This window comes from Oncorhynchus masou, chromosome 8 (assembly GCF_036934945.1).
Source record: "Oncorhynchus masou masou isolate Uvic2021 chromosome 8, UVic_Omas_1.1, whole genome shotgun sequence".
In the NCBI taxonomy this organism is placed as follows: Eukaryota; Metazoa; Chordata; class Actinopteri; order Salmoniformes; family Salmonidae; genus Oncorhynchus; species Oncorhynchus masou.
This window is the reverse complement of record NC_088219.1, coordinates 15243536-15258163: the sequence shown is the minus strand read 5'-3', so window position 1 is coordinate 15258163 and position 14628 is coordinate 15243536. Positions and strand designations below refer to the sequence as shown.

Below are 14628 nucleotides of genomic sequence, written 5' to 3'. Positions count from 1 at the left end.
CGTGGATTCCTCAATGTTGAGCCCACTCCTATGGAGCAGCATGCGTTATTTTGCTGCAAGCCTATGCATGACAATACGTTTGAAATCCTGTCAATTCCCAAGACGGCATTGTTTCTTCCCTCACACCAACGTTTCATTCCTCCAGTTGCGGACAGAAAACAGAGTATAATGATGTGCTTCTTCTGCAGGCATATTCACAGTGACTGGAAGGACCAAAGAAGGTCATTTTGAAGACAACAATTTGAGAAGAAAAAAAGCCCGTCTTTGAAACAGCAGTGGTTGATGGGAGCTAGCTCTTGGATTGTTATGACAGTGCTTTCCTATTTTACTTCCACTATATACAGAATAAGCATGATATGAGTTTTGTTTCTTGACAAACAGATACTACAGGAAGGAACCTTTTTATGAAATCAAACAAATTATTTGTCTAAAAAAAATAAAAGACATCTGTATAAAACAATGAAGGACATATAATAATCTATCAAATCACACCAAGAGCAGAGGTCTAATTACACACTGACTGTTCAGAGTATCCTGAAGATAGGAGGCTGGAGCAACATTCATAGTCTTATGGGGCTGCACACCTTGATATGTGTATGTGTTTGTGTGTGAGAGAGACATTGACACAGTGAAAGAAACAGACCGAGACAGAGGAAGAGACAGAGACAGAGGCATAGTGACAGAAAGAAAGAGAGAACAAGAGAACAAGAGAGAAACAGAGGCACAGGACAGATAAAGAGAAAGAGAGACTGGCAGAGACAGACAGAGAAAAATACATTGCAACAGGCAGAGACAGAAACAGAGGAAGAGAAAGGGACAGAGACAGAGGAAGAGAAAGGGTCAGAGACAGAGACAGAAAGAAGAAGAGAAGGGGATAGAGACAGAGACAGAAAGAGGAAGAGAAAGGGACAGAGAGAGGAAGAGACAGAGACAGAAAGAGGAAGAGAAATGGACAGAGACAGAGGAAGAGAGAGGAAGAGAAAGGGACAGAGACAGAGGAAGAGAGGAAGAGAAAGGGACAGAGACAGAGACAGAGACAGAGGAAGAGAAAGGGACAGAGACAGAGGAAGAGAAAGGGACAGAGACAGAGGAAGAGGAAGAGAGAGGAAGAGAAAGGGACAGAGACAGAGGAAGAGAAAGGGACAGAGACAGAGGAAGAGAGAGGAAGAGAAAGGGACAGAGACAGAGGAAGAGAAAGGGACAGAGACAGAGGAAGAGAGGAAGAGAAAGGGACAGAGACAGAGACAGAGAGAGGAAGAGAAAGGGACAGAGACAGAGACAGAGAGAGGAAGAGAAAGGGACAGAGACAGAGGAAGAGAGGAAGAGAAAGGGACAGAGACAGAGGAAGAGAGGAAGAGAAAGGGACAGAGACAGAGACAGAAAGAGGAAGAGAAAGGGACAGAGACAGAGGAAGAGAAAGGGACAGAGACAGAGGAAGAGGAAGAGAGAGGAAGAGAAAGGGACAGAGACAGAAAGAGGAAGAGAAATGGACAGAGACAGAGGAAGAGGAAGAGAGAGGAAGAGAAAGGGACAGAGACAGAGACAGAAAGAGGAAGAGAAAGGGACAGAGACAGAAAGAGGAAGAGAAAGGGACAGAGACAGAGGAAGAGGAAGGAAGAGAAAGGGACAGAGACAGAAAGAGGAAGAGAAAGGGACAGAGACAGAGGAAGAGAAAGGGACAGAGACAGAGGAAGAGGAAGAGAGAGGAAGAGAAAGGGACAGAGACAGAGACAGAAAGAGGAAGAGAAAGGGACAGAGACAGAAAGAGGAAGAGAAAGGGACAGAGACAGAGGAAGAGGAAGGAAGAGAAAGGGACAGAGACAGAAAGAGGAAGAGAAAGGGACAGAGACAGAGGAAGAGAAAGGGACAGAGACAGAGGAAGAGATAGGGACAGAGACAGAGGAAGAGAGAGGAAGAGAAAGGGACAGAGACAGAGGAAGAGAGAGGAAGAGAAAGGGACAGAGACAGAAATAGAGACATACACAGAAAGAGACAGAGAGAAACAGTGGCACAGGACAGTGACAGAGAAAGGAGATGAGATGATCAAACATTAGTTGCCCCTCTTCAGCCCCAGAAGTGAAGTGCGGACACTGTTTCATCAGGAGATATAAAGTAACAAAGAGATGGCCAGCCATACCGACAGACCCTCCCACACTCTTACCATGGCTCACTATCCATCTCCATCAAGCCACACAATGAACAGCACCCACCAACACACATATGATCCAACATACATTCACTACGTATATACTGGTTCACATAGACTCATACGTTAACACTACAAATACATACACTCATATATTAAATACAATACACAAAAAATATGGAGAAATATTCAGACCCCTTGACTTGTTCCACATTTTATTTCTGTCACGTGTGCTCCCTCTCCGCCTCTAGGTCATCAGGCTGCTCACAATGGCGCACACCTGTCACCATCGTTACCCGCACCTACGCGACGTCAGACTCACCTGGACTCCGTCACTTCCTTGATTACCTGCCCTATATACAGTGCCTTGCGAAAGTATTCGGCCCCCTTGAACTTTGCGACCTTTTGCCACATTTCAGGCTTCAAACATAAAGATATAAACCTGTATTTTTTTGTGAAGAATCAACAACAAGTGGGACACAATCATGAAGTGGAACGACATTTATTGGATATTTCAAACTTTTTTAACAAATCAAAAACTGAAAAATTTTGCGTGCAAAATTATTCAGCCCCTTTACTTTCAGTGCAGCAAACTCTCTCCAGAAGTTCAGTGAGGATCTCTGAATGATCCAATGTTGACATAAATGAGCTTTAAACATCCCAAGGAGCACTGTGCAAGCGATAATATTGAAATGGAAGGAGTATCAGACCACTGCAAATCTACCAAGACCTGGCCGTCCCTCTAAACTTTCAGCTCATACAAGGAGAAGACTGATCAGAGATGCAGCCAAGAGGCCCATGATCACACTGGATGAACTGCAGAGATCTACAGCTGAGGTGGGAGACTCTGTCCATAGGACAACAATTAGTCGTATATTGCACAAATCTGGCTTTTATGGAAGAGTGGCAAGAAGAAAGCCATTTCTTAAAGATATCCATAAAAAAGTGTCGTTTAAAGTTTGCCACAAGCCACCTGGGAGACACACCAAACATGTGGAAGAAGGTGCTCTGGTCAGATGTAACCAAAATTTAACTTATTGGCAGCAATGCAAAAAGTTATGTATGGCGTAAAAGCAACACAGCTCATCACCCTGAACACACCATACCCACTGTCAAACATGGTGGTGGCAGCATCATGGTTTGGGCCTGCTTTTCCTCAGCAGGGACAGGGAAGATGGTTGAAATTGATGGGAAGATGGATGGAGCCAAATACAGGACCATTCTGGAAGAAAACCTGATGGAGTCTGCAAAAGACCTGAGACTGGGACGGAGATTTGTCTTCCAACAAGACAATGACCCAAAACATAAAGCAAAATCTACAATGGAATGGTTCAAAAATAAACATATCCAGGTGTTAGAATGGCCAAGTCAAAGTCCAGACCTGAATCCAATCGAGAATCTGTGGAAAGAACTGAAAACTGCTGTTCACAAATGCCCTCCATCCAACCTCACTGAGCTCGAGCTGTTTTGCAAGGAGGAATGGGAAAAAATGTCAGTCTCTCAATGTGCAAAACTGATAGAGACATACCCCAAGCGACTTACAGCTGTAATCGCAGCAAAAGGTGGCGCTACAAAGTATTAACTTAAGGGGGCTGAATAATTTTGTACGCCCAATTTTTCAGTTTTTGATTTGTTAAAAAAGTTTGAAATATCCAATAAATGTCATTCCACTTCATGATTGTGTCCCACTTGTTGTTGATTCTTCACAAAAAAATACAGTTTTATATCTTTATGTTTGAAGCCTGAAATGTGGCAAAAGGTTGCAAAGTTCAAGGGGGCCGAATACTTTCGCAAGGCACTGTATGTCACTCCCTTTGGTTCCTTCCCCAGGTGCCATTGTTTCATGTCTGCGTTGTTCAAGGTTCTGGTTTTGCATTATGTTCTGTTTATTTTATTAACATTCACTCCCTGAATTTGCTTCCAGACTCTCAGCGCACATCATTACAATTACATTACGGCCTTCTTCTAAAATTGATTACATAGATTTTTTCCCCCTCATCAATCGACACACAATACCCCATAATGACAAGGCAAAAACAGTTTTTTAGAAAAGTTAGCTAATCTATTAAAATAAAAAAACAGAAATACCTTATATAAGTATTCAGACCCTTTACACAGCACTTTGTTGAAGCTCCTTCGGCAGCGATTACAGCCTTGAGTCTTCTTATGTATTATGCTACAAACTTGGCACACCTGTATTTGGGGAGTTACTCCTATTCTTCTCTGCAGATCCTCTCAAGCTCTATCAGGTTGGATAGGGAGTGTCGCCACACAGCTATTTTCAGGTCTCTCCAGAGATGTTCAAGTCTGGGCTCAGGCTGAGCCACTCAAGTACATAAAGAGACTTATCCCGAAGCCACTCCTACGTTGTCTTGGCTGTGTGCTTAGGGTCGTTGTCCTGTTGGAAGGTGAACCTTCACCCCCAGTCTAAAGTCCTGAGCGCTCTTGAGCAGGTTTTCATCAAGGATCTCTTTGTACTTTATTCCGTTCATCTTTGCCTTGATCCTGACTAGTCTCCCAATCCCTGCCGCTGAAAAACACAACCACAGCATGATGCTGCCACCACCATGCTTCAACGTAGGGATGGTGCAAGGTTTCTTCCAGACGTGACACTTGGCATTCAGGCCAAAGAGTTCAATCTTGGTTTCATCAGACCAGAGAATCTTGTTTCTCATGGTCTGAGAGCGTTCAGGTGAATTGTGGATGTCATGTGCCTTTTACTGAGGAGTGGCTTCCATCTGGCCAATGAACTAAATTTTGATTGGCTCAAACGCATTAAGAAGGAAAGAAATTCAACAAATGAACTTTTCCACAAATAATTATTTGGGAGAGCTTGGCTGGTGACACTTTCAGTGATTTATTTAGAATTCAAGGCACACTTAACCAGCATGGCTACCACAGCATTCGGCAGCGATACGCCATCCCATCTGGTTTGCGCTTAGTGGGACTAACTATTGTTTTTCAACAGGACAATGACCCAACACATCTCCAGGCCGTGTAAGGGCTATTTTGACCAAGAAGGAGAGTGATGGAGTGCTGCATCAGATGACCTGGCCTCCACAATCACCCAACCTCAACCCAATTGAGATGGTTTGGGATGAGTTGGACCGCAGAGTGAAGGAAAAGCAGACAAGTGCTCAGCATATGTGGGAACTCCTTCAAGACTGTTGGAAAAGCATTCCAGGTGAAGCTGGTTGATAGAATGCCAAGAGTGTGCAAAGCTGTCATCAAGGCAATGGGTGGCTACTTTGAAGAATATCACATGTAAAATATATTTAGATTTGTTTAACACTTTTTTGGTTACTACATGATTCCATATGTGTTATTTCATAGTTTTGATGTCTACAATGTAGAATGAGTAGGTGTCTCCTAACCCTTGACTGGTACTGTGTACATTTTGAGTGGGTGTCTCCAATCCCTTGACTGGTACTGTGTACAGTTTGAGTAGGTGTCTCCAAACCCTTGACTAGTACTGTGTACAGTTTGAGTAGGTGTCTCCAAACCCTTGACTAGTACTGTGTACAGTTTGAGTAGGTGTCTCCAAACCCTTGACTGGTACTGTGTACAGTTTGAGTAGGTGTCTCCAAACCCTTGACTGGTACTGTGTACAGTTTGAGTAGGTGTCTCCAAACCCTTGACTAGTACTGTGTACAGTTTGAGTAGATGTCTCCAATCCCTTGACTGGTACTGTGTACAGTTTGAGTAGGTGTCTCCAAACCCATGACTGGTACTGTGTACAGTTTGAGTAGGTGTCTCCAATCCCTTGACTGGTCCTGTGTACAGTTTGAGTAGGTGTCTCAATCCCTTGACTGGTACTGTGTACAGTTTGAGTAGGTGTCTCCAAACCCTTGACTGGTACTGTGTACAGTTTGAGTAGGTGTCTCCAAACCCTTGACTGTACTGTGTACTGTGTACAGTTTGTACAGTTTGAGTAGGTGTCTCCAAACCCTTGACTAGTACTGTGTACAGTTTGAGTAGGTGTCTCCAAACCCTTGACTAGTACTGTGTACAGTTTGAGTAGATGTCTCCAAACCCTTGACTAGTACTGTGTACAGTTTGAGTAGGTGTCTCCAAACCCTTGACTGGTACTGTGTACAGTTTGAGTAGGTGTCTCCAAACCCTTGACTAGTACTGTGTACAGTTGAAGTTGGAAGTTTACTTAAACTTAGGTTGGAGTCATTAAAACCCGTTTTTCAACCACTCCACAAATTTCTTGTTAACAAACTATAGTTTTGGCAAGTCGGTTAGGATATCTACTTTGTGCATGACACAATAAACTTTTCCAACAATTGTTAACAGAAAAATGATTTCACTTATAATTCACTGTATCACAATTCCAGTGGTCAGAAATTGACATACACTAAGTTGACTGTGCTTTTAAACAGCTTGGAAAATTCCACAAAATTATGTCATGGCTTTAGAAGCTTCTGATAGGCTGATTGACATCATTTGAGTCAATTGGAGGTGTACCTGTGGATGTATGTCATGGCCTACCTTCAAACTCCGTGCCTCTTTGCTTGACATCATGGGAAAATCAAAAGAAGACCGCAGAAAAATAATTGTAGACCTCCACAAGTCTGGTTCATCCTTGGGAGCAATTTCCAAACGCCTGAAGGTACCACATTCATCTGTACAAACAATAGTACGCAAGTATAAACACCATGGGACCATGTAGCTTTCAAACAGCTCAGGAAGGCTGTACTTTGGTGCAAATCAATCCCAGAAGAACTGCAAAGGACCTTGTGAAGAAAGATACTGGAGGAAACAGGTACAAACATATCTATATCCACAGTAAAACAATTCCTATATCGACATAACCTGAAAGGCCACTCAGCAAGGAAGAAGCCACTGCTCCAAAACCGCCATAAAAAAGCCAGACTACGGTTTGCAACTGCACATGGGGACAAAGATCGTACTTTTTGGAGAAATGTCCTCTGGTCTGATGAAACAAAAATAGAACTCTTTGGCCATAATGACCATCGTAATGTTTGGAGGAAAATGGGGGAGGCTTGCAAGCCGAAGAACACCATCCCAACTGTGAAGCACAAGGGTGGCAGCATCATGATGTGGGGGTGCTTTGCTGCAGGAGGGACTGGTACACTTCACAAAATAGATGACACCATGAGGGAGGAAATTTATGTGGATATATTGAAGCAACATCTCAAGACATGAGTCAGAAAGTTAAAGCTTGGTCGCAAATGGGTCTTCCAAATGGACAATGACCCCAAGCGTACTTCCAAAGTTCCAAACTTCAGGAATTGTGATAAACTGAGTTGAAATGTATATGTACGTATATAAATACTCTAGAAATACATGGAATAGACAGACTGACCTTTGTTGTTGTAAACGTCAAGGTAGTTTGGCGCTGAGAAGATAGTGATGAGGGAGGGGAAGCCGGTGGTTTGGCTCTTCCGGTACATCCGGTAGCTATAAGACAGCACAGATAGAGAGGGGGACGGGTTTTCAGGTTAATCATCTGGATGAATCATGAATCGTATTAAAGCTAAAAGTGTTTGTAAGAGAGAGAAAGAAAAAGATATAAAGAGAGAGAGAAAGATGTGGTGTTGGTACATACCCAGCATCTTGTGCTTCATGTGCTCGGATGACTGATAATAAGTTATTGTTCTGTAGGAACTCACATACAGCTGGATAACTGCATGGCAGAAAAAGGAGAAAAGGTTTTGGGGATGGCATATCTAAATTCACACTGTTTGACACATATAACAGAGCAACACAGCTAGCACTGACCTATGTAACCAAACAAAATGCAGAATACATACTGTAAGTATTGTGTAACAGAGCATATCTGAATACACAGTGGAAAAACACTATATGACTATAGTCGCGAAACAGAGAATACAATATGATACCCCTGGTCCAGCCACAGACTAGAACATTGACATTGTCCTACAACACAACAAAACAGTTCAGAGCGTCAGCAGGCGTCAGTGTGTTGTTATCAGAGCACTGCTCAATATGATGTAAATCAGAGCAGCCCAGCCCATCCCAGGCCATCCCAGGTCAACCCAGCCCATCCCAGCCCAGCCCATCCCAGGCCAACCCAGCCCATCCCAGCCCATCCCAGGTCAACCCAGCCAAGCCCATCCCAAGCCAACCCAGCCTATCCCAGGCCAACCCAGGTCAACCCAGCCCAGCCCAGCCCAGCCCATCACATCCCACAGCTCCCAGTTCGCCCCAAAGCAACCTAATACCACTCACTGGCTCAAAAACACAACAAACCACGTCCGCTATTATTTGACTGCTAACTGGCTGTCAGTTCTACCCTGACAGGTAATGTGAGATTTGTTGCTATATTTCCCCATCCTTTAAGCCAACTGTTAACAAGATGGCCGGTTTGACAGCATTGTTCCTCCGCCTCTCTCTTCTCCCTCGACACAGATCACTCCTTCCCTTCCATCCCTCTTCCTATCACGTGCTCCAGTTTGGGCTGGAGGAGTGGGTTGTCATAGCAACAGCTCATTGCAGAGCCCCAGGGGAATTGTGGGATAGATGGCAGTGTTGAGCTGATACAGGCCCCTGCCCGGACTCTTGTTTTACACCCACGATGCATTTCAACCGCCTGGTTTGGAGTAGGAGGTTCCTATGCACATGTCTAGTCCTCCTCTCACCTCCTCTACATCCCTCTCCTTCAACCTCACAACCTCCACCAGCAGTCTAATGTATCACCCCTCTGTATGTCACTCCGTCCCGCTGATTCAGACAGAGATACAGTTTTAGCTTCAGCTTGATTCCATTCCGATTCCTGAAGGTCTGAATGTGTATACGGTCATATAATCGTATAGTCTATTTTGTGAAATGATGAACAGAAAAAAGAGAGACTATGATCGCCATAATTAAAACATGCACATTTCTGTTAAATTATCACATTCATAAAATAACAGGATAACAAAGGTTATGAAAAAATGGTATGCACATGCTGACGACTCAAGCTCACATATTGATTGGTCCGAATGTGCATAGTTTTTTAATCCATGGCTCAGTGGGTCAGAGGAGGGGGTCTTCTCATATCTGTGTCAGATTTGGCAACTGGGGCGTTTCTCTGAACCTGTGTATTGGTAAACCTTTCAGGTGCTGAAACCTTAGGGTTACAGGGTGACTGATGAGAATCATTACAGAGACTTTCCCTGAAGAAAATATTAGGGCCCCTCACTGACAAACCAGGCCATAAGCCTTTTCACCTCATCATGTCAAAACAAGCTCAGTCCATCACCTACCAACAAGGATGCTGGGTGGAACTACATAAAGTGTTTTGTTGCTGTCTGATAGTTCCCTTAATGTATTACTGTGGTCAGTCAGAATGAGACAGCACACATGAACACACAAAGCCTTTTAAACATGGACATAAGCCAGCTGGGATCCATCCACACCACCTACTATCACCAGGGATACCATAGTCCCCCTCACAAACTGACTGGCCAACGCCCTGAGAGGTGCGCTTGTTTCTGTGTGTAAATGCATCTAATGAGGTGTTAATATAACACAGTCATGCATTGTACAAAACTCTCCATCCCATCCCAGGGCCACCCCTAGTTTTTTGGGGTGGCTCACCTTGCGGGCAAAACATTTCAGTGGCCTCCCTCTTGGCAGTGGATTGTTTTGTTGCAGTGTTAGACTTCCTTTCCCCGCAACTCTATACATTTTACCATGAAGCGGAGAGACGTTTTGTAGTTTTAAAGTTCATTTCCTGCAGTTCTAAATATTTTGCCATGACTTATGCCATGTTCAAATGATATCTGAGTGAGAGTGACGAGCAAAATCATTGAGGGCCCCCTGGGGGTCAGGGCCCATGGGCACATGCCCTTCTTGCCCAGTTGGTCATTTGGTGATAATTGCTACAAGGTTTAGATACAGTGAGGTCCAAAATGATTGACACCCTTAATGAAGATTATGACTCTGTAAAATAAATAATTAAAATACTGAGGTACGTTGCGTGCTCAAAACATTTTGAAATTCTATTATTTTATTCTAATATAATTGCTCAGAGAAAGAGATTCTGTTTGAGAATAAAAAAAAGCTAGGGGTCAAAATTAGACATCCCTAAAGATTCTTATGAATAATGTGGTCAAAAGTCTAGTATTTGGTCCCATATTCGCATGCAATGAGTACAGTACATCAAGCTTGTGACTCTACATACTAGTTGGATGCATTTTGCAGTTTGTTTTGGTTGTATTTTATGTGATTTTGTGCCCAATGGGAATGAACAGTAAATCTTGTATTGTGTCATTTTGGAGACACTTTTATTGTAGATAAGAATAGAATATGTTTCTAAGCACTTCTACATGAATGTGGATGCTACACTGATTATGGATAATCCTGAATGAATTATGAAATGAAAGTTACAGAGGGTCAAAGATCATACCCCCAAGACATGCTAACCTCCCCTTTTATTGGTAATGGTGAGAGGTTAGCATGTCTTGGGGGTATGATCTTTGACCCTCTGTAACCTTCTCACTCATTATTACTCAGGATTTATTCAGGATTATCTGTGGTAGCATATTCACATGAATGTAGAAGTGTTCTATTCTTATTTGTAATAAATTGACTCCACAATGACACAATGCATTATTTACCATTCATGATGTATCCAGTGTTTAGCTGGAATGGAATGTCCGTATCCTGTATATGTGACTGTGATATGTGGTTGTCCCACCTAGCTATCTCAAGATGAATGCACTAACTGTAAGTCACACTGGATAAGAGCGTCTGCTAAATGACTAACATGTCAAATGTAAATGTTTCACATACAGATCTCATGTTACTGTACTGAATTATTATTGTTATTTTTTTTGTTAATATTGGTGTCACAAATCTATTATTTGTACATTTATTTATAAACAAATATAGTTATTTGTTACATTTGACTGTGTAAAACTGTAAAACTGTGTAAAACCGAGCACATTTTTGTAAAAAAACACGAGTATTTGTCTCTCTGAAATGAAACCATCAAGTGATAGATTTGAAACAAATACAGGTCTGTCATTGAACAGCCCCATGCCTTTATTAGATAGTGAAAAAACACACTAATCTCTTCCATAATTTCTGTAAACAATAAAACCTAATTTACCAACATTTCTGAAAATGGATATAGCGTTTTGGAATGAAACGCTTCAATTTCAAAACTGCTGATGCACTACCAAATTTAGAAATTGCACATTGTGTATTCTACTTTTTGTGTATGTACTTTTGACCTCTTTTTCTCCCCAATTTCGTGATATCCAATTGGTAGTTACAATCTTGTCCCATCGCTGCAAATTCCTTACGGACTCGGGAGTGGCGAAGGTTGAGAGCCATTCGTCCTCAGAAACACGACCTTGCCAAGCCGTACTGCTTCTTGACACACTGCACGCTTAACCCTTAAGCCAGTCGCATCAATGTGTCGGAGGAAACACCGTACACCTGGCGACCGAAGTCAGTGTGCATGTGCCCGGCTCGCCACAAGAGTTGCTAAAACGCGATGGGACAAGGACATCCTTGCCATCCAAACCCTCCCCTAACCCGGTCAACACTGGCCCAATTGTGTGCCACCTCATGGGTCTCCCGGTCGCGGCCGGCTGCGACACAGCCCAGAATCAAACTCGTTTCTGTAGTGACACCTCAAGCACTGCAATGTAATGCCTTAGACCGCTGTGCCACTCGGGAGGCCCATATTCTACTTGCTAACTCTCAAAACTAATTTGAGACCCAGATTGAGTTTCTTTTTGGGGGCCCCCTAGTGGTCGTGGAGGGTATTAGCCTACCCGCAGTAGTATACCCGCAGTAGTCTGTAGTCTGTGTATAGGCAGAGGTTGAGCTGACCCATCCCTTCCTGCCGCCAACCCCTCTACCCCTCCCCTCAGCCACTGCCATCCACAGCCCCATCAAAGTTTCGTCAGCGTGTTAAATATTTAAGTGTGAGAAGGTTTACTCAGGAAAGAAAAACATAGAACAGAATAACGTCCGTGCCCTGAGCTCCTGGAGAGCCTATTGTATGAAGTCCATAGATCCAGGGCTTTCCGCCCAAATTCCCTCTGCACCCAGAATGTAGGTCAGAGCAGCGGCTGCATCTCACACAGACATGACATATGATGCCACACACTATGGCTTACAGGATACAGAGCAGAGGCAACACAGATGCACATATGTGGTGTGTATTTATGTGCTGTATATCTGTGTGTCTGTACAATTGTGTGTGTGTGTGTGTGTGTGTGTGTGTGTGTGTGTGTGTGTGTGTGTGTGTGTGTGTGTGTGTGTGTGTGTGTGTGAGATTGGATTTATTCCTTTTGGTTTGGAGGTATAGATGTAAGATATTCATTTGAGCCAGTTTGCTACAGCAGGAGAATAGTCCTGAAGCAACAGGAAATGTGAATTATTATGTGCATTGTAATTAATATACATTTTTTGTAATAGTTGATACATTTTTCCTTAGTGCAAATCAAGTCTTACATTTTAAAGTGGAAATGGCAAACTTTAGAAGTTTTAAACCTGCAATGCACAACAAACGTGCACTTCCAGCTGTGCAGGAAAATTCTCAACAACAAAAGAGTGATCAAATTAAGATCCTACATCTGTAATTGTTTGGACAACAGCTCCAGACGGTGGTACCTGATGGCTCTAAAACATGAGGAACAGTAATGAGAAAGGATTGAGGTGGAGAAAGAGCTGACCTGTAGAAGTAGGAGCAGCCTCGGACTGTGTTGTGGCTGAAGAACTCCTGGGTCTTCTCGTTGCCAAAGTCCTCCAGAGGGTCAGACCACAGTAGGTCACACATGGGCCCAAACGCTGGAGGTTCCTTGAACCGGTCTATCTACAGCAGAGAGAACCATGCTGAATTCAGACACAAGCAAATACACACATTTTCAATCACAAACATGCAGACACGCACACTCACATGCAGGTTGGCAGGCACACACACACACACACACACACACACACACACACACACACACACACACACACACACACACACACACACACACACACACACACAAAATGCACATATACTGTACTCAAGTACGCAAAGACAAGTGATGATATGTGATATTCCTATGCATGGCTCGGTACTGCTAGGGTGTGGTTCAGTACCTTCTTTATGTCATCTAAGGTGTGTATTTCTGGTGAGAGTCCTCCGTGGACACACAGGAACTGCTGGTTCATGAGGGCAGCCAGGGGAAGGCAGTCAAAAGCATCCATACATGAATCATACACTTGCTCCGAGTACTTGATTTTACCTGATTTCCACGGAGAGGGGCAGACAGAGAGACAACTAGATCAAAAGAATGATACACACAGGGACTCATCATCAGTAAAGGTGAAATACTGATATCAGATATGGGCGAATAGCTTCAATTGTTATAGAAGCTGACCATTGACATGAACGCATGTTTCAAAAGTAACAGAGATTTCAGCCTGGAATGGATCCTCCAAGAAAGATCCAACACAATATCTCATCCTCAAGAGCATCCAACCATCCTCTTTCTACACTCACACACACACAGAATATATGCTGTATTATGGGATGAAACTGAGCAGAGAGAAACAAGATGACCCTCATCATGCACTTCTTCATGGATGTATGAATAGAGACCTAGAGAACACCTCTACCTTCTGTCCCATTCCTCCCCAGACAACACCTCTACCTTCTGTCCCATTCCTCCCCAGACAACACCTCTACCTTCTGTCCCATTCCTCCCCAGACAACACATCTACCTTCTGTCCCATTCCTCCCCAGACAACACCTCTACCTTCTGTCCCATTCCTCCCCAGACAACACCTCTACCTTCTGTCCCATTCCTCCCCAGACAACACCTCTACCTTCTGTCCCATTCCTCCCCAGACAACACCTCTACCTTCTGTCCCATTCCTCCCCAGACAACACCTCTACCTTCTGTCCCATTCCTCCCCAGACAACACCTCTACCTTCTGTCCCATTCCTCCCCAGACAACACCTCTACCTTCTGTCCCATTCCTCCCCAGACAACACCTCTACCTTCTGTCCCATTCCTCCCCAGACAACACCTCTACCTTCTGTCCCATTCCTCCCCAGACAACACCTCTACCTTCTGTCCCATTCCTCCCCAGACAACACCTCTACCTTCTGTCCCATTCCTCCCCAGACAACACCTCTACCTTCTGTCCCATTCCTCCCCAGACAACACCTCTACCTTCTGTCCCATTCCTCCCCAGACAACACCTCTACCTTCTGTCCCATTCCTCCCCAGACAACACCTCTACCTTCTGTCCCATTCCTCCCCAGACAACACATCTACCTTCTGTCCCATTCCTCCCCAGACAACACCTCTACCTTCTGTCCCATTCCTCCCCAGACAACACATCTACCTTCTGTCCCATTCCTCCCCAGACAACACCTCTACCTTCTGTCCCATTCCTCCCCAGACAACACCTCTACCTTCTGTCCCATTCCTCCCCAGACAACACCTCTACCTTCTGTCCCATTCCTCCCCAGACAACACCTCTACCTTCTG

At 43.9% G+C, this 14628-nt stretch overlaps 1 protein-coding gene across 1 annotated transcript in view; it reads right to left on the bottom strand.

The window, feature by feature from the left end:
- The window catches only part of LOC135544163 (protein phosphatase 3 catalytic subunit alpha-like), a 63642-nt gene that overhangs the window by 7541 nt on the left and 41473 nt on the right, over nt 1-14628 (bottom strand). Inside the window, exons 5-8 of the mRNA XM_064971583.1 lie at nt 13229-13374; nt 12811-12950; nt 7722-7799; nt 7471-7573 (exon numbers count right to left, since the gene is read on the bottom strand). Of these exons, the coding sequence (XP_064827655.1) occupies nt 7471-7573; nt 7722-7799; nt 12811-12950; nt 13229-13374 (467 nt within the window). The remainder of the gene's footprint in view (nt 1-7470; nt 7574-7721; nt 7800-12810; nt 12951-13228; nt 13375-14628) is intronic.